This window comes from Engystomops pustulosus, chromosome 8, assembly GCF_040894005.1.
Source record: "Engystomops pustulosus chromosome 8, aEngPut4.maternal, whole genome shotgun sequence".
Lineage (NCBI taxonomy): Eukaryota > Metazoa > Chordata > Amphibia > Anura > Leptodactylidae > Engystomops > Engystomops pustulosus.
The window spans coordinates 115996208-116021225 of NC_092418.1; the positions used below are offsets into that span (position 1 = coordinate 115996208).

Sequence of the window (25018 nt, forward strand, 5' to 3'; positions counted from 1 at the left end):
GGTTTGGATTTATGTTGTTTAGACTTTATTTGTATTCTGTTTTCTTTGTTATGTTGTAAATACTGTATATATTGTATATATTGTATATAGTGGGGTTTGGGACATAGCGTTAGGTTGGGAGGGGGGTGATGGTGGTGGGACTTATGAACTGACCTTGGACACTGGACTGGACTACTTAACGCAAACTTTGGACGTTAGACCAGTGTCTGGGGCGAAGGGGAGGGTGCGGGCGAGGGATTTAGTTTAGTGTAGTGTTATGTGTATTCTGTATTATGTGTTTGTTATTATATATATTTAAAAAAAATAAATAAATATGGGTGTGGGATGTGATCTGTGTGGGGTGGTTTGTTATTAGAGGGTGTGGGGTGGGTTTATGTATATTTATAGTCATTTAAGTTTATTTGTGGGTGTGGCTTGTCATTGTTTATTGGTTTGGTTTAGGTTGTGATAATCGGTTGGGTGGGGGTTGTGGTATTTGGTGTTTATTCATTTCGGTGTATTTTAAGTTATTGTTTTTGCTAGGTATGAATGGGGCTGGACCAGCAGGTAAGATTGTATATATTGTATATTATGTTTTGTTTGTATTGTTATGTTTTTTACTTTTATATAAAATAAAAGCTCTACAGGATGTAACTCAGGATCCGTACAGGATAAGTAATGTCATGTATGTACACAGTGACTGCACCAGCAGCAGAATAGTGAGTGCAGCTCTGGGGTATAATACAGGATGTAACTCAGGATCAGTACAGGATAAGTAATGTCATGTATGTACACAGTGACTGCACCAGCAGCAGAATAGTGAGTGCAGCTCTGGAGTATAATACAGGATGTAACTCGGGTCAGTACAGGATAAGTAATGTCGTGTATGTACAGTGACTGCACCAGCAGCAGAATAGTGAGTGCAGCTATGGGGTATAATACAGGATGTAACTCAGGATCAGTACAGGATAAGTAATGTCATGTATGTACACAGTGACTGCACCAGCAGCAGAATAGTGAGTGCAGCTCTGGAGTATAATACAGGATGTAACTCAGGATCAGTACAGGATAAGTAATGTCATGTATGTACACAGTGACTGCACCAGCAGCAGAATAGTGAGTGCAGCTCTGGGGTATAATACAGGATGTAACTCAGGATCAGTACAGGATAAGTAATGTCATGTATGTACACAGTGACTGCACCAGCAGCAGAATAGTGAGTGCAGCTCTGGAGTATAATATAGGATGTAACTCAGGATCCGTACAGGATAAGTAATGTCATGTATGTACACAGTGACTGCACCAGTAGCAGAATAGTGAGTGCAGCTCTGGGGTATAATACAGTATGTAACTCAGGATCAGTACAGGATAAGTAATGTCATGTATGTACACAGTGACTGCACCAGCAGCAGAATAGTGAGTGCAGCTCTGGGGTATAATACAGGATGTAACTCAGGATCAGTACAGGATAAGTAATGTCATGTATGTACACAGTGACTGCACCAGCAGCAGAATAGTGAGTGCAGCTCTGGGGTATAATACAGGATGTAACTCAGGATCAGTACAGGATGAGTAATGTCATGTATATACACAGTGAGTGCAACTCTGGAGTATAATACAGGATGTAACTCAGGATCCGTACAGGATAAGTAATGTCATGTATTTACACAGTGACTGCACCAGCAGCAGAATAGTGAGTGCAGCTCTGGGGTATAATACAGAATGTAACTCAGGATCAGTACAGGATAAGTAATGTCATGTATGTACACAGTGACTGCACCAGCAGCAGAATAGTGAGTGCAGCTCTGGGGTATAATACAGGATGTAACTCAGGATCAGTACAGGATAAGTAATGTCATGTATGTACACAGTGACTGCACCAGCAGCAGAATAGTGAGTGCAGCTCTGGAGTATAATACAGGATGTAACTCAGGATCAGTATCTATGCCCTTGTAAATCAACCATTGTATTATGAGCATCTAATTCCTGGAAATGATCACCCAGCTTGTACACTGTATATATGTAACTTGCATGACACTGGAATGTCACATAATATTCCAGTTCATAGATGTAATGATTTTCAGTTTAGTATATACTGTTCAGCTTCCAAGCCCATAGATTTTCTAATCTATTTCTTTTCCCCCAGATATAAAGATAGAGTGATTGCTGCAGGGTCAGAAGTGGAGGTCATCGGGACTTGCATTGGGGTCATAGCACTCAATAATTATATTATAGTCAATAATCTTGTGCACTGACCTCATCCATCTCTTTTCCTATAGATCATAACTATTCTGCAATAAGGTGATGAGAAAACCTTAGCTCATGTCAATTACTGAAGCTCTAACTATATGGAAAGACGCATCAATGCTCAGCATTCGTATGAATATGATTAAATATGATTACAGCTAAGTCTGTAGGGGGGATTGGCACAATGCAGGGTGGATTTTAGTTCACATAATGGGGAAAATTTGCTTACCCGGTCCTGTTGCAATCCCCGATCCGGACGGTCTGTTGAAGATGAAGTCCGGCGTGATTTACATAGCTCATGTGCCCGATTTCCTGCATCAGACACCTCCCCGCTGAAGCCTGCCGGAGTTTTAAATCCTACGCGTAGTCCGAATTTGTCGGGTGGCCATGCCCCGATTTGCGCCGCATGAAAGTCAGGAAACCTGACGAAAACGTGGTCATCGGACCCTTAGTTAATGAGCCCCAATGTCTTTGTTCATTACCATCATTATTCACCTAATTACAGGGGGTCCTGCACGCCTGCACCCACTGTTGAAGGTTTGTGACTATTGTATCCAGTGTGGACACCACTTTCTCTCTCCTTGCTACAATGTATCAGTGTGGGTAAAATGTATCACAGTGGAGCTTGCGGTGTAGCTCAGAGACTTGTCCAGATGCGTGTTTTATAGATAAAATGAACGGAAATGTTACAATGTGGCGCAGGCCCCGCCAGTGCAAAGACAGACAACACTAATTTCTTGTTGAATTTATTACCGTGATGTTAAATTTTGGTGCAGTTTAAATCTGTCATGTTCTTCTTTCCCCCTTCATAGAGTTGTTTTAAACAATGTGGCGCAAAGTCTAAAATATTTGACGCACAAGCTATTTTCCACCAGATCACGCCCCTTTTCTGGATACCACACCCCTTTCACAGACCACGCCCCCTTAGTGGGACATGTCGGAAAAGTGTTAAAAACGGGTCTAAAAGCCTTGACAAATGTGGGGGAAAGCATTTTATGTGGTGCAAATTACACCAGAAGTCTGTAAATTTTGACTTGATACATCTCCCCCTATTTTGCTTGTAATTAACTGCAAGCAGAGGTCTCAAAAAGGATGAGAAATTACATTACTTTTTAAGATCCATCACCTCTATACATCACCAGTGTAGTCTAACCCCTTGTACCACCCTTCCCCCTCCCCTATAACCCTGCAGATTATTAGTTAAATACATATAAATTAAATATATCAACCCTCCACATGTCTATGGAGTCACTTGTCCATGGTCAATAAATAAAGGGCATGTCTGGCTTCCTTGTGCCCACAGTCCTTGTGCCAGTCTCTTATAGGGAGGACATGGCTGCATTCTCTTCCTCGGAGCAAAATGATTCTGGGCTGTAGCCGCACTGCGCAGGAAGTCGCAAGATGTCCGTGCTGCACTCTGCTTGTCGGAATCCCGCATCCTCTTCCTCATCATCCTCCTCTTCTTCATCTTCATCATGGCCGTCCTTGGGTGGCGTTTTGCCTCCAGATTTCTGTCTGTCCGCTTGGCTGGATGGTCCCTGCTCTTTGATTTTACGGCTCCTCTTCCATTTCATTCTGCGGTTCTGAAACCAAATCTTTACCTGTAGATAAAGGTGAAGAGGAGATTTATATCAGGGAAAGCTACATTATTTTCAGTGACTTGTAATACTCCTGAGAGCGGAGGGTTTGTTACAGTTGAATTCAGCATAGCCAATCTCCTGTGGGCTAAATGTATAAACACATAGGGGTGTTTGTGCGTATGGTAGCCCAGCATTTTCAGTTATTTCGGGGCTTGATAAATAAGCCCCTATAATCTCCAGTTCTACAATATTTCAGTTGTTTGCTCTCATTGGATTTAGTTGGGAAAAATGATATTTACCGGGAGAGAAGATAACAATGTGTTCAGTGGGGGGTCCTCGCCTTCCTGAGAAGGGGGTCCTGCCACGACATTCAATACTATGGGAACATCAGAAATTGCAGAGCACAGTGCTGGACTATCTCTAACACTCCGGCACAGTTTAAAGTGCCGGAGATACGTGAGTGTTGTGCCTCGCCCTGGCCCTCCATCAATCAATAAGAATAGGACCTTGTTCTCTACATTGATGGGAGTCCATTCTTGTCCCAAAATTGTACCCACCACTGATTGGAAAGTTATCTTCTATCCTGTGTATAGGGGACAACAATTAAACTTGGTACAACACCCCCTTTCAGTGAAAAAGAAAAAATCATCACCAGCAAAAAGACTTAGTATTTCCTCTGATGTCCACTTGAGGGTGTGACTGCATCTGAAATAAGCTTAGCAGCCAAAAAGCTAAGAGTCATATGCAAAGGAACAAAAAGAACACAAACCCTGAACTAAAAACTATGCATTGACCCAAGCAAATCTTTGGACGATGTTACACGGTGCGTTCTTGGACCATTCTTGGCGCATTTTAAACGCACTGAAAAGGCTTGTGTTTTTGCGTGTTACCCATGTGTTTGTCTGGTTTAAATCCTGTTTTAACATTTTTTAAAGATGCTTAAACTTCCAAAAAATTAAGAAAAATGGATTTAAACCAGTCAAGAACTGACCAAGAATGCGCACCATGTGACAGCACCCTTAAGGTCAGACTTAGTTGTGATGGGTAAATCCTGGGTATTTGCTCACCTGGGTTTCGGTCAGCATAAGGGAAGTCGCCACTTCGAATCGCTTTGGTCGGGACAGATACTTGTTCAGCTTGAATTGGTTTTCCAGTTCTAGCAGCTGTTGGCTGGTGAAAGCCGTCCGGGGGCGTCTGCACTTCCCCATCAGCCCAGGCTGAGCTGAGGCTGCAATGTAAGAAAAAAGCCCTAGATTAAGTACCGCACATTACTATAACATTTTATAATGCAGAAAGTCTGGTAAATGTGGAAATACAATCTACAACCTGGAGCAATAACTGACAAGCCTGGTGTCTAGTGAAGGAATCACTAATACAACTGTAAAATAGACAGAAATATCAGCTTGCGATCATCAATAATCATACATTTGGTGCACAGTAAATGTATAAGGATGACTTGTAATATATCACCTATTTGTTGGTTTTATGTAGAAGACTCCCCTCTTTTCTAATGAAAATAGTAAAATAGATTTAAAAATGAACAAAATTAGCAATGCTGGACCCTTGAACCCCACTAGAGGATATTATTCCCACCTTCCATTAACACCTGATGAAAAGACCCTAGTAGTGTTCAAATTGCTTGGCTGCAGAGGTGCAGCATTGTGTGACAGTGTGGACCCAAAGGAGTGTCCTCGGAATAAGTATCTGTGTCAGTGGGGGACATTTATCAGGGCTGCTGCACCACAAAAGTTGCGTAGAAGTCCTGAAATAATAGCAAATGCGAGCTTGTAGGTAGCTCTTGTGATTATTTTCCCCAATCCGCCTCCTTCACACCAGGTGGGGAGAGGGCTGGAGCGGGGCGTTCCTGTCCATGCATGTGCGCACTTGCTGCAGCCGCCAAATTTTTATTTGTGAAAATTCAATGGGTTCTTTTATTTCTGTGACAGGCAGGTCCTGGCATAGAAATAAACACTGCTCAGGACCCCTACAGATACATCAGGAGGTCGGAACCTCTTGATGTATCTGGCTGTGGCGGAGCAGCGCTGGGGCTATCACACGAGTGCCCGCGTATGATAAATAACCCTCATTGTATCCTCGCTCTTGGCCGTCTGTTCTGTATTATAGTAACTCCAGTCCTGATCTCGCTGAGAGGTGATCATAACTTTGTAATGAACTTGAATCCTCGTTATGGAACAGATAAAGTAAAGATACCCGGGAACAAAACCATAAACTAATAAAAGCATTAAAGACGGAATGATTGGTTTTATCGGATCTCTCATCTGATACCGAGCGCCGTGTGTCTCGATAAATTACCAACTTCAAACACAGCGGTCACCTGACATCACAAGACTTCCAAGACTCATGTGTGTAATTTTTGGTCAAAGGATCTTTCCACTTGATATCACTTATCTTCAAAGGCAGAAAGCACCCTAAACGTTAACAGCAATGTAATCGGGCAAATCTCCTGTTCTCAGTGGTTGTGATGCGTGTGAAAACGCATGCGTTACTGCCACCTGTGGACGTACCCTTACTGTTATTCCATAAATCACCATCCTGGATGATACATAAACATTACAGCAAACATGTCATTAGACCATGACATTAAAACCAGCTGCCCCATATTGTCAAGGCCATAACAAAAAGGAGTAGTAGAGATGTTACAGTATGTTCTCGTGCACTATGATCTGCACCTGCTTTTAAAAATCTGGACGTGGAAATGGAGCCCCAAGTAGAGGCCACTGTAATGAGGGTTGCATTGAGATTATACATCGTTCAGGGTAGGTGATATGTGATACTGTAATGCAAATCTCAGCCTCTCACACATGGGGGGCCGGTGTGATGTGAGTCTCCGCCTCTCACACATCAGGGGCTGGTGTAATGTGAGTCTCCGCCTCTCACATATTGGGGGCTGGTGTAATGTGAGTCTCCGCCTCTCACATATCGGGGGCAGGTGTAATGTGAGTCTCCGCCTCTCACATATCGGGGGCTGGTGTAATGTGAGTCCCCGCCTCTCACACATCAGAGGCTGGTGTAATTTGAGTCTCCGCCTCTCACATATCGGGGGCAGGTGTAATGTGAGTCCCCGCCTCTCACACATGGGGGCCCGGTGTGATCTGAGTCCCCGCCTCTCTCACATGGGGGGCCGGTGTAATGCGAGTCCCCGCCTCACACATGGGGGGCCGGTGTGATCCGAGTCCCCGCCTCTCACACATTGGGGGCCGGTGTGATCTGAGTCCCTGCCTCTCCCACATGGGGGGGCCGGTGTAATGCGAGTCCCCGCCTCTCACACATCGGGGGCTGGTGTAATGCGAGTCCCGCCTCTCACACATGGGGGCCCTGTGTGATCCGAGTCCCCGCCTCTCACACATCGGGGGCTGGTGTAATGCGAGTCTCCGCCTCTCACACATCGGGGGCTGGTGTAATGCGAGTCTCCGCCTCTCACACATCGGGGGCTGGTGTAATGCGAGTCTCCGCCTCTCACACATTGGGGGCTGGTGTAATGCGAGTCTCCGCCTCTCACACATCGGGGGCTGGTGTAATGTGAGTCTCCGCCTCTCACACATCGGGGGCTGGTGTAATGCGAGTCCCCGCCTCTCACACATCGGGGGCTGGTGTAATGCGAGTCTCCGCCTCTCACACATCGGGGGCTGGTGTAATGCGAGTCTCCGCCTCTCACACATTGGGGGCTGGTGTAATGCGAGTCTCCGCCTCTCACACATCGGGGGCTGGTGTAATGTGAGTCTCCGCCTCTCACACATCGGGGGCTGGTGTAATGCGAGTCTCCGCCTCTCACACATCGGGGGCTGGTGTAATGCGAGTCCCCGCCTCTCACACATCGGGGGCTGGTGTAATGTGAGTCCCTGCCTCTCACACATCGGGGGCTGGTGTAATGCGAGTCTCCACCTCTCACACATCGGGGGCTGGTGTAATGTGAGTCCCCGCCTCTCACACATCGGGGGCTGGTGTAATGCGAGTCTCCGCCTCTCACACATCGGGGGCTGGTGTAATGCGAGTCCCCGCCTCTCACACATCGGGGGCTGGTGTAATGTGAGTCCCCGCCTCTCACACATCGGGGGCTGGTGTAATGCGAGTCTCCGCCTCTCACACATCGGTGGCTGGTGTAATGCGAGTCTCCGCCTCTCACACATCGGTGGCTGGTGTAATGTGAGTCCCCGCCTCTCACACATTGGGGGAGGGTGTAATGTGAGTCTCCGCCTCTCACACATCTTATGCAATTTTCCAATATATTTTCTGTATCAATTCCTCATGGTTTTCTAGATCTCTGCTTGCTGTCCTTGCTTGCTTGGGTTTTACTATTATTTAGGCCTTTCAAAGTCACTTGGAGCTGTCCCTCAAAATGTGAGTTTTGGCAATTTTCATTAAATGAGAAAAATGGCACCTAAAGTTCTGCGCCTCATAACATCCTAGAAGAATGAGAGGACACATAAAAGATCATCTCAATATAAAGCAGACATTCCGTAAATGTTAATTATCAAACTTTTTGGGTAGTTTTACTTCCTGTCTGGAAAGAAGAACATTTCAAACTTGGAAAATGAAGAATTTTTACAAACTTTTGCCAAATTTTCACTTTTTTTCGGAACGAAACGCAAAACTTATCACTTAAATTTTACAACTAACATGAAGTACAATGTGTCACGAGAAAACATTCTCAAAATCACCGGGATATGTTAAAGCGTTCCGAAGTTATAAGCAATTATCGTGACACATGTCAGATTTGAAAAATCGAGTCTGGTCATTGAGATGAAAACTAGTGTCGGTGATAAGGGGTTAACTTACCCAAGTGTTTTTTGAGTTTGTTTTTCCGTGACATTTTGTACTTCAAGTTAGTGGGAAATTTTGGTTGATATATTTTGAATTTGTGTATGAAAAAAGGTGAATTTGGTAAACATTTTGAAAAAATTGGCAAATTTTCAAACTTCAAAATGTTCTGTTAAACTGATAGTTAGTAACTAATTTGGGTAGTGAGACTGACATTTACCATATCTCAGCTTTGTGTTTGTCGTCATTTTATAAGTCTCCTTTTGTTTTATTACGACGCTAGAAAGATCACAAATCGGACAGCATTCTCTCAAATTTTTAAGACGAGCTGAAGTATTTATTGCCACCATTTTCTGGACTGTCCGATCTTTAGATCAGTTTTTTAAATTTAGGAAAGGACAAAAAAGTGGTGATTCGGACATTTGAGCACATTTCTACATTACGGGGTTCACCACTGGGAATAAGCGTTGGGAATTTTGGGATGCAGTGATACCGAATATGTCCCGTGCAGACCTTAGGTTAGGCCGATGGAGAAAGCCTTCAACCTAGCCTAAGGCCCCTTAGTGATCGATGGAGAAATCCGTAGGGGCGGTCACTAAGGCGTTAAAGATCATTGAGTGGTTGGTTTCATTTACACGGCTTAGACTTTTCATCTAATGGCCACAAGTCAGGAGAATAAGCTGCCACTTTCACTTTCATCTCTTCTTCCAATCCATTGGGGCAGATTTACTTACCCGGTCCATTCGCGATCCAGCGGCGCGTTCTCTGCGGTGGATTCGGGTCCGGCCGGGATTTAATAAGGTAGTTCCTCCGCCGTCCACCAGGTGGCGCTGCTGCGCTGAAAAGAATTGGAACGCGCTGGAGTTCACCGGCTCGGGCTGAGTGAAGGTAAGCGCATCCCGAGCGACACATTTTCCGTTCTTAAATGCGGCGGTTTTTCCGAATACGTCGGATTTTCGTTCGGCCACGCCCCCCGATTTCCGTCGCGCGCATGCCGGCGCCGATGCGCCACAATCCGATCGCGTGCGCCAAAATCCCGGGGCAATTCAGGTACAATCGGCGCAAATCGGAAATATTCGGGTAACACGTCGGGAAACCGTGAATCGGGCCCTTAGTAAATGACCCCCATTGTCTACTAAATTGTCTGTCTAAAAATTTTGACAGCAAAGTGTGGTCCTGCACGGGAGGAGGTAACATGTTGAATTTGGTAACATTGTATAGCTTTTAGAAAAATATTGCAAACATCTATTTCAATTTTTAGTAACAGATGTTGCCATCTGAAAAAAGACAGAAAGTCAAATCATTGTAATTCTTCCTAGGAAATCCCCGGTTCTTCAATGAAAAAAAAAAAATTGGGGTTGCCATTTAAGATTTTACAGTTGCCCCTCATCCGAGGGGTTAGGGGGCTGAGTTTATAATTCAATAGACATGATAACAAATATTTGACATGGATATTTTAAGTTTTTCTATCAGGTTTGTATCTATTTGAATAACTCCTGTATGACTTGCAGGTCTGTGTCAGGCTGGGACAGAAGGTGGAGGATTACGCGGTGCCGGCCCCAGGTAAATTAATAAACGCTTTAGTCGCTGGCGTTGGATTGCGCTCGGCTCTTTATCTGCTTCCTAATAACTAATGATTGGTCTACAAACACAGATAGAGGCGCAGTTTATAGAGGAGTTTACACAGTGTTATCTGGATCACAGCCCAGGGGTCAGAGTGCAGGGAGCGCACGGTCGACGTAAAGGGGAAATTTGCTGCTCGTGTCAATATTACTATTAGGTGTGAATCCCCTGACCACAATGAGAACCTCTCACGGGAACAGGTGCAGACTGTGTGTACTCAGCCAGCGCACAGATTCCGCCTTCTATGTATTTGGATATGGATTTAATAAGCAGCAACCAACAAATATAGAATTAGAGGTGGCGTAAGGGAAGACGCCCCCACATAGTTCTAGTTTAGGGTTGGGGGGCAGGGGACTCCAGTGGCTGCGGTATTGTCATAGATCAGTCCTTAGTCTAATTCTACATTAGCCCTGCAATATGACCGACACGAAAGGTAAAATTGTAGCCACTAATTTTCATTGTGGCAATGATTGATAATAAGATAATAATAATAATTTTATCAAAATAAGATCAGATTTGATAAAATTATGTTAGGCTGCAGGTAAATTCTAGTGCAGTTGTAAATGTCTAATATTGGCACAAGGGAAACTATACCCCCCCACCTTTCTAGACCCCTGGTAGAGGAACAATGTTTGCCACCTATTACACGGTCTGAGCTGATAGATGTGGCTTCCGGCATATCGCCAGGCTGCGTATACACACTTTTTTTTTTTTTTTACCAGCTTTCCAAAAAGTTAAATGAGTGCAGGACTTGATAAACCTTACCCTCCTCTGTGTGTATCTTATCTGTACATGTACCTGCTCTACAGACAGTCCGCTGCGTCTCTATTACTGTAGAGCGCAGTAATAAAACACTTCTTATCTTCTGTCCACAAAAAGCACAAAATTAAAAAAAAAAAAATTAATTGCTGCCACTAATTGAGGAGGAGAATGTGGCCCTTTGTTACTGGAATCTTCTAATTAATAAAGAGGCTCGGTTATCTCTAGTCATGGTGGTTGCACATATCAAGAGGGGAGAGTGAGCGTATTAGAGCGTCAGCAAGGGAGGAGGCGCTGTGTGACCAACCCTATAGCGCTAGTACTTCTGGGTACTCACAGGCCCCAAGGCCGGCGGCACACGTGGCGTTTTGGGCCGTTTTTTTGTTAAAAAAACTAATGCATGCGTTAATAAATGCATGCGTTTTTTGAAAACCCATCCATTTTTGACCAGTTTTACCAATTAATTGCATTTCAATGCATTTTCAAAAAACATGTGCGTTTTTTAACGGACTACTTAAAAACGGCCAAAAAGGGGTTCAAAAATCCACGTGTGCCGCTGGCCTAATGGATTTAGTTTTAAGAGCTCTGCTTGTTGTGAGAAAAGTCCTGCATCTATCTAAGGATTATTTACTTTCAATGACAGATTACAGAGGTCTCAAAATCTCAACAAAGCAACTAATTTCCTTTCTTTGGAAACCTTTGTGCGATGTCCAAGGGGGTGCAATGTTATGGGGTCATTATTTGGGAGCTGTGTGCTAGATACACTTCAGCCTACTCTGTCTTTGTTATGGGGACCATATGGCTGGTAGTTAATTGATATCATAGCTGGTACATACAGGGAATACGGTAAGTATTCAGACTCCTTTAACTATTTCATTGCAGCCAATTGATAAGATCAAAAAAGTTAGTATTTTTTTTGCTCATTAATGTGCCCCCATCTAGAACAAGAAGAACAGAGACTAGAACAAGAAGCAAATAGCGCCGTTCCCTGTGTAGGGGCTGAACTCGGGTATTGCAGCTAAGCTGTTATTGAAATTATTAGTCAATCTGCAGTAACATGGTCTGACCACAACACAGAGAATGTTGCTGTTAAAGTGGAAACAGAAAGTATTGATTTTTTTCACTTTAAATTTTTCACTCTTTATTTCATTGTAGCCAACTGGTAAGATAAAAAATAAAAAAAATCTTTTTTTGCTCATTCATGTGTACTCTGCCCCCCATTCTGACAGAAAAGAAAACAGAAATGTAGATATTTTTGCTAATTTATTAAACAATAAAAATTGAAATATTACATGGTGATAAGTATTCAGACCCTCCGCTGTGACATTCATATTTAACTCGCATATCGTCTATTTCCTTCTGATCCTCCTTGAGATGGTTCTACTCACTCACTGGAACCCAGCTGTGTTTTCTTTTTATCCAGCTGATTGTACTTGATTAGGAAAGTCGCACACCTGTTTATATAAGAGCTCACAGTGCATGACACAGCACATGAGAATCATCAGGTCTAAGCAACTGCCCAAGGAGCTCAATTGTGGCAAGGCACAGATCTGGTCAAGGTTACAAAAGAATTTTAGGGACTCAAGGTTCCTTAAAGCACAGTGTCCTCCATAGTCCTTAAATGGAAGAAGTTTTGGACGACGACAACTCTTCGAAACTAAGCAATAGTGGCAGAAGAGACTTGATGAGAGGGTAAAGAAGAACCTCAAGATCCCTGTGGCTAAGCTCCAGAGATGCAGGAGGGAGATGGAAGTCACTGCAGCCTCCAGCAGTCGGGCTTTTTAGTGTTAATTCTAAGTAGTGGAGAAAACCAGGCGCCGCTCATCACCTGCCAAATACAATCCCAGCAGTGACACATGGGGGGCAGCATCAGGCTGTGGGGGGGACAGGGCCACTGGGTGTTGAAGAAAAGATGAACGCGGCCAAGTACAGAGATGAGAACCTCTTCCAGATGATCTAGACCTCAGACTGGGCCGAACTTCCAACAAGACAATGACACAAAGGGGCAGGGTGCACATTAATGAGCAAAAAAAGTTTTTTGGATCTCAGCAATTGGCTGCAATGAAACAAAGGATAAAAAATGTAATTCTTTCTGTACCATCTGTAAGTTTCCCTCTGGCTGGTAGCTATCAGATTTGCACAACAAGGCATTGTATGCAATAACATCCACAAGTAGTAATTGTAACACAGAGATCTCCAGAGACGTGTGATCAACAACCATATAGGTGTTAATTTCTCCCATCTGTGACATTTATACAGTAGATCTTGCAGCCAATTGTCCTTAAAAATGACATGAAGATCACTGGTGAGCCTTACCTGCTCTGAAGTGTTGCAGATGTCAGGTTCATTGACTGTACAGTTATTCATAGATGGGTAGATAATATTACTAGCAGATAACTGCATTTATCACATTTGATTGAGCTTCCCTACAGCTGACGTGACAACATATCATCAGAGTGATAGAGTGAAGCTCTGAGGCCTGCAGATTTGTAACTACTTCTCTACAGGATAAGTGATGTCATGTATGTACAGTGACAGCACCAGCAGCAGAATAGTGAGTGCAGCTCTGGAGTATAATACAGGATGTAACTCAGGATCAGTACAGGATAAGTAATGTCATGTATGTACACAGTGACTGCACCAGCAGCAGAATAGTGAGTGCAGCTCTGGAGTGTAATACAGGATGTAACTCAGGATCAGTACAGGATAAGTAATGTAATGTATATACACAGTGACTACACCAGCAGCAGAATAGTGAGTGCAGCTCTGGGGTATAATACAGGATGTAACTCAGGATCAGTACAGGATAAGTAATGTCATGTATGTACACAGTGACTGCACCAGCAGCAGAATAGTGAGTGCAGCTCTGGAGTATAATACAGGATGTAACTCAGGATCAGTACAGGATAAGTAATGTCATGTATGTACACAGTGACTGCACCAGCAGCAGAATAGTGAGTGCAGCTCTGGGGTATAATACAGGATGTAACTCAGGATCAGTACAGGATAAGTAATGTCATGTATGTACACAGTGACTGCACCAGCAGCAGAATAGTGAGTGCAGCTCTGGGGTATAATACAGAATGTAACTCAGGATCAGTACAGGATAAGTAATGTCATGTATGTACACAGTGACTGCACCAGCAGCAGAATAGTGAGTGCAGCTCTGGGGTATAATACAGAATGTAACTCAGGATCAGTACAGGATAAGTAATGTCATGTATGTACACAGTGACTGCACCAGCAGCAGAATAGTGAGTGCAGCTCTGGAGTATAATACAGGATGTAACTCAGGATCAGTACAGGATAAGTAATGTCATGTATGTACACAGTGACTGCACCAGCAGCAGAATAGTGAGTGCAGCTCTGGGGTATAATACAGGATGTAACTCAGGATCAGTACAGGATAAGTAATGTCATGTATGTACACAGTGACTGCACCAGCAGCAGAATAGAGAGTGCAGCTCTGGGGTATAATACAGGATGTAACTCAGGATCAGTACAGGATAAGTAATGTCATGTATGTACACAGTGACTGCACCAGCAGCAGAATAGTGAGTGCAGCTCTGGAGTATAATACGGGATGTAACTCAGGATCAGTACAGGATAAGTAATGTCATGTATGTACACAGTGACTGCACCAGCAGCAGAATAGTGAGTGCAGCTCTGGAGTATAATACAGGATGTAACTCAGGATCAGTACAGGATAAGTAATGTCATGTATGTACACAGTGACTGCACCAGCAGCAGAATAGTGAGTGCAGCTCTGGAGTATAATACAGGATGTAACTCAGGATCAGTACAGGATAAGTAATGTCATGTATGTAGACAGTGACTGCACCAGCAGCAGAATAGTGAGTGCAGCTCTGGAGTATGATACAGGATGTAACTCAGGATCAGTACAGGATAAGTAATGTCATGTATGTACACAGTGACTGCACCAGCAGCAGAATAGTGAGTGCAGCTCTGGGGTATAATACAGGATGTAACTCAGGATCAGTACAGGATAAGTAATGTCATATATGTACACAGTGACTGCACCAGCAGCAGAATAGTGAGTGCAGCTCTGGAGTATAATACAGGATGTAACTCAGGATCAGTACAGGATAAGTAATGTCATGTATGTACACAGTGACTGCACCAGCAGCAGAATAGTGAGTGCAGCTCTGGGGTATAATACAGGATGTAACTCAGGATCAGTACAGGATAAGTAATGTCATGTATGTACACAGTGACTGCACTAGCAGCAGAATAGTGAGTGCAGCTCTGGGGTATAATACAGGATGTAACTCAGGATCAGTACAGGATAAGTAATGTCATGTATGTACACAGTGACTGCACCAGCAGCAGAATAGTGAGTGCAGCTCTGGAGTATAATACAGGATGTAACTCAGGATCAGTACAGGATAAGTAATGTCATGTATGTAGACAGTGACTGCACCAGCAGCAGAATAGTGAGTGCAGCTCTGGAGTATGATACAGGATGTAACTCAGGATCAGTACAGGATAAGTAATGTCATGTATGTACACAGTGACTGCACCAGCAGCAGAATAGTGAGTGCAGCTCTGGGGTATAATACAGGATGTAACTCAGGATCAGTACAGGATAAGTAATGTCATGTATGTACACAGTGACTGCACCAGCAGCAGAATAGTGAGTGCAGCTCTGGGGTATAATACAGGATGTAACTCAGGATCAGTACAGGATAAGTAATGTCATGTATGTACACAGTGACTGCACCAGCAGCAGAATAGTGAGTGCAGCTCTGGGGTATAATACAGGATGTAACTCAGGATCAGTACAGGATAAGTAATGTCATGTATGTACACAGTGACTGCACCAGCAGCAGAATAGTGAGTGCAGCTCTGGGGTATAATACAGGATGTAACTCAGGATCAGTACAGGATAAGTAATGTCATGTATGTACACAGTGACTGCACCAGCAGCAGAATAGTGAGTGCAGCTCTGGGGTATAATACAGGATGTAACTCAGGATCAGTACAGGATAAGTAATGTCATGTATGTACACAGTGACTGCACCAGCAGAATAGTGAGTGCAGCAGTACCAGATCCTGGATTTCGGAATATTTGCAGACTAGTTCTGGCTTCTGTCTCTGCCCTATAACTTAATGGTTGTTAATGGTAAATGATGATCTAATAAAGAGCTAAACACCTCTATAAACAGGCAGAGAAACCCTCTTCACACACATTAATAATCTCTGATAAATAAACCTGTTCGGTCTCACACAATTTTCACTTTCAGAAGCCAAATATCCGCCCTGTAGACAAACTCCGCTGTAAGGCATCATTGGCACTCACGCCCGGATCACTAATCTGCGGTCACTGGGGAGGAGAACACTTTGTTAATAACACTGAGCCTTGTATTCAGAGCTGAGATCTCTTCATTCAGGGTAATGGGGCAGAAAATGAAGCCCTCCCATGAGATCACTCTAACAGGACACTAAAGCAGGGAGCTCTATTGTCATCAGGACAATACGGCTATAGAGAGTCAGCTCTCTGCCCAATTACCCAGGATGATGTGCTTCCTTCTGCCACACTCCAGCCCAGGGTCATTGTCAAATCAACCCCCCCCCCTACAGACTGTACCATATACCTGCAGCGGCATAATATAACACTATATAAAGGCCATGTGCGATACTGCCCTCTAAATGATGGATCAGAGCCTATCATGTGCGATACTGCCTGCTAAATGATGGATCGGAGCCTATCGTGTGCGATACTGCCTGCTAAATGATGGATCGGAGCCTATCATGTGCGATACTGCCTGCTAAATGATGGATCGGAGCCTATCGTGTGCGATACTGCCTGCTAAATGATGGATCGGAGCCTATCATGTGCGATACTGCCTGCTAAATGATGGATCGGAGCCTATCATGTGCGATACTGCCTGCTAAATGATGGATCGGAGCCTATCATGTGCGATACTGCCTGCTAAATGATGGATCGGAGCCTATCATGTGCGATACTGCCTGCTAAATGATGGATCGGAGCCTATCGTGTGCGATACTGCCTGCTAAATGATGGATCGGAGCCTATCATGTGCGATACTGCCTGCTAAATGATGGATCGGAGCCTATCATGTGTGATACTGCCTGCTAAATGATGGATCGGAGCCTATCATGTGCGATACTGCCTGCTAAATGATGGATCAGAGCCTATCATGTGCGATACTGCCTGCTAAATGATGGATCTGAGCCTATCATGTGCGATGCTGCCTGCTAAATGATGGATCTGAGCCTATCATGTGCGATACTGCCTGCTAAATGATGGATCGGAGCCTATCATGTGCGATACTGCCTGCTAAATGATGGATCAGAGCCTATCATGTGCGATACTGCCTGCTAAATGATGGATCGGAGCCTATCATGTGCGATACTGCCTGCTAAATGATGGATCGGAGCCTATCATGTGCGATACTGCCTGCTAAATGATGGATCGGAGCCTATCATGTGCGATACTGCCTGCTAAATGATGGATCGGAGCCTATCATGTGCGATACTGCCTGCTAAATGATGGATCGGAGCCTATCATGTGCGATACTGCCTGCTAAATGATGGATCGGAGCCTATCATGTGCGATACTGCCTGCTAAATGATGGATCGGAGCCTATCATGTGCGATACTGCCTGCTAAATGATGGATCGGAGCCTATCATGTGCGATACTGCCTGCTAAATGATGGATCGGAGCCTATCATGTGCGATACTGCCTGCTAAATGATGGATCGGAGCCTATCGTGTGCGATACTGCCTGCTAAATGATGGATCGGAGCCTATCGTGTGCGATACTGCCTGCTAAATGATGGATCGGAGCCTATCATGTGCGATACTGCCTGCTAAATGATGGATCGGAGCCTATCATGTGCGATACTGCCTGCTAAATGATGGATCGGAGCCTATCATGTGCGATACTGCCTGCTAAGCTTAGGTCCATTTAAGTGTATCATGTGTGAAACTGCACGCTAAGCTGATGTATCTAAGTCTATTACGTATAATAATGTCCAGAGATCCGCAGTTTCTCAGCTTATCGAGTGCGATACTGTCTGCTGAGCCGATGTATCTAAGCCTATTATGTGTGCTACTGCCTGCTATGCTAACGTGTCTCCTTCTGTTATGTGTGAGTTTATGTATTGAAGCTTATCATGTGTGATAGTGTTTTTATTTGATGTATCGAAGTCTGTTGTGTGATACTGTCTTCTAACCTAATGCATGTATGTTTGCCAGTGTTTGATGAGCTGATGTGTCTAAACGTGTAATGTGATACATTTTGCCGATGTATCCGACCTAGAATCTAGAAAGTTGGAAAACTCACTTTTAAAGTGGTTTATATCAATTTTATATCAATTAAACTCTCGAAGAGCTAATGTATCTAAGCCTATGCCGTATAATACTGGGAGAAAGTACCATACAGGGGTACACCCCAATCTTGTTGAGTTACTTAATCGTATAATATTACAAGCAGACTACACATGTGCATATATATATATACACATGAATGAACCGCACTACATGGGCAGGTACTAGGCTTGTATGGCGGCATTGCTCTATACATAGTATTGGAGGTTGATTATTGGATTTGGCTGTTGTTCTGTATGGAGGGGGTGCAGGGTCAGCGGGCTATAGCTCCATAATTATTTAGAGCCACTGAGAAGCAATAAGACAAAGAGAGAGGAGTTTACAGCTTGTCATCTCCCAGCACAATGTCGCCACTTAACGCCACAATTTATGGCAGCCAAACCCACTCGTCCTCATGTACTGCGATGTCCTTGGGAAACAAACAGATGGGAAGAGACGGGAGGAATGTCAGCTCCGCAGCACAATGCCACTGAATTCTGGGGCCACGAACTTAACACCCGACCTTGTCTCCTCTAATCACTAATACTAGTGTGGCTTCCTTAACCACTGAGCCCCCTCTTACACTATTGTGTAACATTGACCTACTCAGTAGGTGTATCTAAGTCTCACGTGTGTGATACCGTCTAATGGGCAAGTGTATGTAAGCCAATAGTACATGTACATCTAAATCTGTGACGTGTGATACTGTTTGCAGAACTGCTGTATCTAAGCCCAGCCAATTAATATAAATCTATTAGTGTAATAATGTGAATGAGTATTTCCAAGCCTATCATGTGTGATGCTGTAACTAACTTCATGTATACTGTGTCTGCTTAACTGGTGAATCTAAGCCTATTTTTAACTATTGGCTAGTTAAAACACTGTATCTAAGCTCATTATGTTCCATCATGTCTACTGAAACATTGTAACTAAATCATAATATTTAAAACACTTTGCTTTGCTCTGAGTTGAAATATCTAAGCCTCTCCTGTCTGATACACTGTATCTAAGCCAACTATGTGTGATCATGTCCGCTATAACATTGTAACTAAACCAGAATATTTAATACTTTCTGCTGAACTGATGTATCTAAACCTATCATGTGTTACTGAGCCTGAATATCAGTCTTTCATGTCTGACAATGTGGTAACACTGTAATTACTCCCATAATGTGCAAAACTACAACTGTATCTAGGTCCATCATGGTAAATAACAAGGTGATGTCAATATCATCACACAGTATTTAAGTTCATACTGTGTGATACTTTATGCTATGGAGGTGTATCCAAGTCTATCACGTGTGCTGTATGTTGTCTGTAGCACATACTGTATATGATATAGGTGACAATGGATAATATAGATTCATTACTGTGGTATCCGTAGTTCAGTGATTAAACACACATTACACGCAGGGTGATAAGCGTCATCTCTTCACCATAGAATTATCTAGATACAAAGTTCTCGTGTGCAGTTCCTGTTCGCTACGCAGCTGTCATGTCCGCCCGGTGATAAATTAACTTCTATAAATCTAATTAAACAGTAATCTCATGTCAGTGTCATTACCTTTCCAATATGGAGAATCCACTCGTAGGATAAATACTGGACGGCTGCTCGGATACCGAGATTGTTCTGGGCAAATATACCTTATTGTATGTGGATGTATACACAGCGAGCGGCGCGCACACAAGATGTGATGGGACGTAATGCAGGGTCCCTATGATTGCTTCCCTATGATGATCCAGAAAAGCAAACTGCCAAAACTTCTGCTTTTATAGGGGTGGTCACACTTGCTAATGGACAATGATCAGCCTGATTACACCAAGATTGTTTTTATTAATCACCAATGCCTAAGATCAATTTCTGATCTGCAACACTTTCCATCAGACTGACCTTGTCTAGCAAAGCTCTTTACATTGTATAGTGGCTGTTTATGGTATCGCAACTAAGCCCTATTCGCTTCGGACTGAACTGAAACAGGATGAGGATGTTAGTGGGGTGTCCACCACTGCTGGTCTGATATTAATCGCATATGCTAAGAATAGGGGGTCACTAAGTATGTACCAGACAACCCCTTTAGACACTACATCCAACTAAAAGGAATTGCCTTGGAGTGATCTTGTGTAATATTTCTGATTCTATATGAAGCAGGTGTCTAATATACAACAGTGTCTAATATACATTGGCCGGTGCAGGAGGATGCAAGGAAATTTACTTGCACGTTGTTCAACAACTTCATGGATGGAATATATTCAGTCCCTCCTCTTTGTGTAACTCCTTAGTGTTTTGTCACAAGTAAATATGGACATTGCTATTGCTGTACATACGGAAAGCGGTATATACATATATATTAGGGGCGGTAGAGAACATACACCTGGAATGAACATCTTCCACAGCTTTATCTGGAGTATAAATCAATCCTGGAATCTGGCGTGGGCAGCAACGCTATTTCCTTCTATCTCTTATCTAAATGAGATGATTACTCTGTGCTCTTATGAGATTGTCACTGGAAAACCTCCACAATGCAGAAGCACATGCATCCGGGAACTACAACTCTCAGCATGCCCTGGCAGTCTGCACTGGTATATTTGGTCCTGAGATTGAAGTGGTAGGCACTGCCACCATGCAACATTCAAGAAGACATGTACCCCTGTAGCTGGTGTGCGGCACCTGGGAAGCTATACGGGGGGTGTATATAGGAGCTGTCCATGGGGTAATGGACAGGTGGGTGCATTTGGGGGACAAGTCATAGGATTGTGGGATGTAGTGATATGAACTATGCAATGGCCCCTTTTTCTGAGTTTTGTATGTTCTCCCCATTCTTTTTAGGGTTTCTTTTAAGTCTCTGTCCACAAACGGTTCTTTAAAAATTATATAAACTGCAAAATGATAATGGAGTAAAATAATGTGGTATGTGATGACCTGCAGATAATGTCAGTATCTACCCAAGGTGTGGCAATTATGAGGAGACTATAGGCACTAGCTGGTCATTTCTCATTACACAGAGCTCAGAGGCTTTATACAATGCATTGTGACCTCTGCTCCCCCTCTGACCTCCTCAGGGACTCTGAAATAAACTCTTGACATTTATTCCAATTGATTTTCACTGAGGAACAAGAGCAGCTCATTGTCTAGTCCCTGGGGAGCCATGAGCTGGAAAACAGATAAATCCTGGCAGGACACCAGTCTACACCACAGTGCAGGGGCCCACCTGTTACACAGCTCTCTGGCCACACTACCCTTCCCTTTACATCAGATCCCTAGCCATTACCTCCCTCCAGTCCTAGGGTCATAAGCCCCGGGTCACACAGTCCTTAGGGGCCCAGGTTCCCCTATTACACAATCTTCAAGGCCATAAAGACACCTGTTACACTAGGCTCAGAGCCACCTGAAAGTCCACCCTCCGCATGTTCTCAGCCATTCATTACTAAACTGTGGATCTGCATGTGTGCAAATGATACTATTAGGAAACAAAAATTGCATCACTGAATATTTACATTGTGGCACATGGGAATTTCTCAAGCAACATTTTCCCTTTTTAACCAAGTCTTAATAAGTTCAGATCGAAAGAGAAGGCTGGAAATATCTGTGTCTCCGTAGCTGGTTATCTGTACAGAAAGTACTGATTGACCTCGTAAATCCTCCACCTGTAGTGGTACATGTTATATATACCTGTTATGCCTTGATAGAGATGGCAAGTTAGATCAGTGATGGATGGATAGATAGAAGAAGCAGAGAGAGATTGGATGGATATTAGGCTTTGAGATTTCAGATAAATATGAGATACATAGTTTTAAAATATTAGTTTGATTACCAGAATGATTGAGATACTATAGAAAATAATACATATAGGTTACATAAATACATGTGAGATACAAAGAATGATAGAAAAATAGATGTGGGATGGAAATCAGATACATAGATAAACATAGATATATTGTTATGAGATACATAGAAATATTACGGATACGTAGAAATATATTAGCTAGATGTATATCTATGTCACTACTTCAAATCTATGTGTCTTAGTAGACCGGGATAATACTGGATATTCTAAATCTTGACTATACGTTTAAAGGACTCCCCTCTTACATAGCCCTCCCATTATTATGCCCTCATTCCTTGGCACTTACCATGCAGTTCAGGTCCCCTGTGCAGGAGCAGTCCTGCCCTAAGCCAGTGCTCCAGGGGCAGTGAGGAGGCTTTAATATGCTCTGGTCCTGGGGCAGGAACCCCTGAGAATCCACTGTATGGAAAGTGGGGGTGCTGCACAGTGCCCAAGGTGGGCATGTGGTACAAAGGTGCAGGGTACAGTCCATGGAGAGGTAGAAACCCAGTCTTGGGGTACATTTGTGATACAGGGGCAGATAAACTGAGCTCTCTGCCCTGAGCTGGGACCACACGAGGGCGCTCTTCAGCCAGGAGGGCATCAATTCGAAACTTCTGTGAATTTTCCATGACTTTCTGCATGGTTGTAGTAGCACCGGACTGGACCCTGGATCAAAGGCTCTGATGGAGTTTGGGTGAGTATATGAATGAATGTGGGTGCTGGGGTCTCCTGCAGGGTCCTATTATTAACAGACCCTAGGGTAATAGCATCTTGGGGCTACTGGTCCTGACTCAATGTTGCTCTTGTCAGATAAGTGATTTCAAGCTCCGAGGTCCCCCCAGTGATTGATTCAGTAGAAAGTGAGGTAATAAGACATCTTGAGGTTGGGGTATTACAGATGTGAATAGTCTGGTGTCAGATGCTCTTGATCCAGAAGTTTTGAAGGAGTATGAGGCGGTAGTCCCTAGCCTTCTCTGCAGGAGTTTGCTTAGTAGTTGGGGTTAATATGTTGCATGATCTGCAGATCTCAGAAGCTGATAGATCTTGAAGCTACAGAGAGGTTGATGAGGATGTAGTCCTTCTTCTTCACCAAGCATTGAGATACCTACTATTCATTGTATATACAATCAGCACCTCTGGAGATTGCAGGGTAAAAATCCAAGTCTTCCGTTTTTTGTTCTTGTTTCTTGCTAAATGTACAAACTCAGCAAAGTTCTTGGTTCTTTGCACTTGAGTTTCCAACTGAGTCCTTGCAGCTTTCTCAGCCTCTGTCTTGTCTCCTGGAGCTTGGTGCCAGCTTCTCATTGGCTGTCAGACAATTACCTCATCCCCCCTTGTGCTAAGTGGCAGCAGGACAATCTACTAATGAGCTAATTAGCCTCTCATTGCCACAAGCCAAACCCTCTAGAGATAAGATCCAGGCCGGTCCATCCTCTCAGTGTCCATCTCTGCAGCGCTGGACCATGACAGAAGGTGGTGGCAGCAGTCAGGGTCACATCCTCAGGGAGGGCACAGCAGGGTTAACTCTTCCTCTGCCCAGGATGACATAGACTTCACACTGAAGTAGGTGTGGAGGAAGCTATTGTGCAGTGAACAGGTCCATCTGTAGATATCAGACAGTCAGTAGGCGGCTGCAGATAATAGTCATAGCTCGTACTTTACACAGGTAACCATAAAGCGATGTACAGAAAGTTAATGTGTAATTATAGGAGAAGTCATATAGCTGCTTGGGTGATGGAACATCCTGATCCATTATTATTTTATTATATTGTTGGAATTACTACACAGAGTAAATATATGACAATATATAACAAATCAGATAATCTAAGGAAAACATAAGAAAGTCAGCTTAAAAGTGAATGTAACAATGTATGTAAGTATACAAATTGTGTATATAACAAAGGGTGTAAGTGTAATACATTGTATCAAGGAACCATGTACTGGTTTATATCCCATCCATAGCTTGTTGCACTTCCCTCCTATAGAAATATCTTTTTCTCTTCTTCTTTTATGTATATAACATGTATATACTGTAGGTATAGTATGAATGTAGCAATTACATGTTTATCCATTCTTTCTATTATCTATAACATATGTCTCATATAAACTCTCAGATAGATAAATAGAAGATCAATAGTTTTCTGTAAATAAATTGTATATAAAGACCAGACCTCTCTATCTATATACAGGCATCTATATTCACCCAAAGTACAACTTTTCGGCACTCGCGCCTGAACCTTCTTTAAGCAAGATCCCAAATTTTGGGCTTTCAATATAAAATTGTCCTCTTTTCACTTTCTATGCGATATCTGTTATTTGATTTGTGTTTTGCATCACTTATTGCGAACAAAAACCAGGAGGTAACAGACAGGAACAATATCATGGTCTGGTTTTACACCTGTTCTGTGTGTTCCTCCACCAATAACTGGTGCAGAATAACTGGGGAAAACTGATCTGTCTTGTCTTATTTTCCATTGCATATCTATCTATCTGCCACATATTTATCATTAAAAAACCTGTAGCATACCGAAAGTTCAATTAATAAAATATGGATGCACAAATAAAACCAAGGGTGAAGGCTTCCTCACCGGTTAAGCATTTGTAATATCTGTCTCGTAACAATTTACTTAATATCTATTTAATATCTGTCCTGCCTATCTAATATCTATCACGCTCTCTCATATTTATCTCTTATATCTGTCTCTTAAGAAGATATTAACACCACAAAAAAGAGGAAATGAAAACCAAAATGTAGAAAGCATAAAAATTACACTTTATTAGAACAATTACAACAGATTCATTTACATAGACAACATTCACAGAAAAAGGTCCACCAATGGTCAAAATGACTAAATATACATAATAAATAAA

General features: G+C 43.2%; 1 protein-coding gene and 1 long non-coding RNA gene across 3 annotated transcripts in view; one reads left to right on the plus strand and one right to left on the minus strand.

Moving 5' to 3' along the window:
- LOC140075921 (uncharacterized) overlaps nucleotides 1-25018 on the plus strand; it is a 40726-nt gene that overhangs the window by 10326 nt on the left and 5382 nt on the right. For both annotated transcript variants that reach the window (XR_011849480.1, XR_011849479.1), the window contains exon 3: nucleotides 10097-10148. This is a non-coding gene — a long non-coding RNA (uncharacterized lncRNA). The remainder of the gene's footprint in view (nucleotides 1-10096; nucleotides 10149-25018) is intronic.
- Nucleotides 2888-23655, minus strand: LOC140075919 (uncharacterized). The gene is made up of 3 exons (XM_072122341.1): nucleotides 22452-23655; nucleotides 4874-5034; nucleotides 2888-3827 (listed from the first exon to the last, which is right to left on the minus strand). The coding sequence occupies exons 1-3, from the start codon at nucleotides 22786-22788 to the stop codon at nucleotides 3546-3548; spliced, it is 780 nt and encodes a 259-aa protein (XP_071978442.1). The 5' UTR covers nucleotides 22789-23655; the 3' UTR covers nucleotides 2888-3545.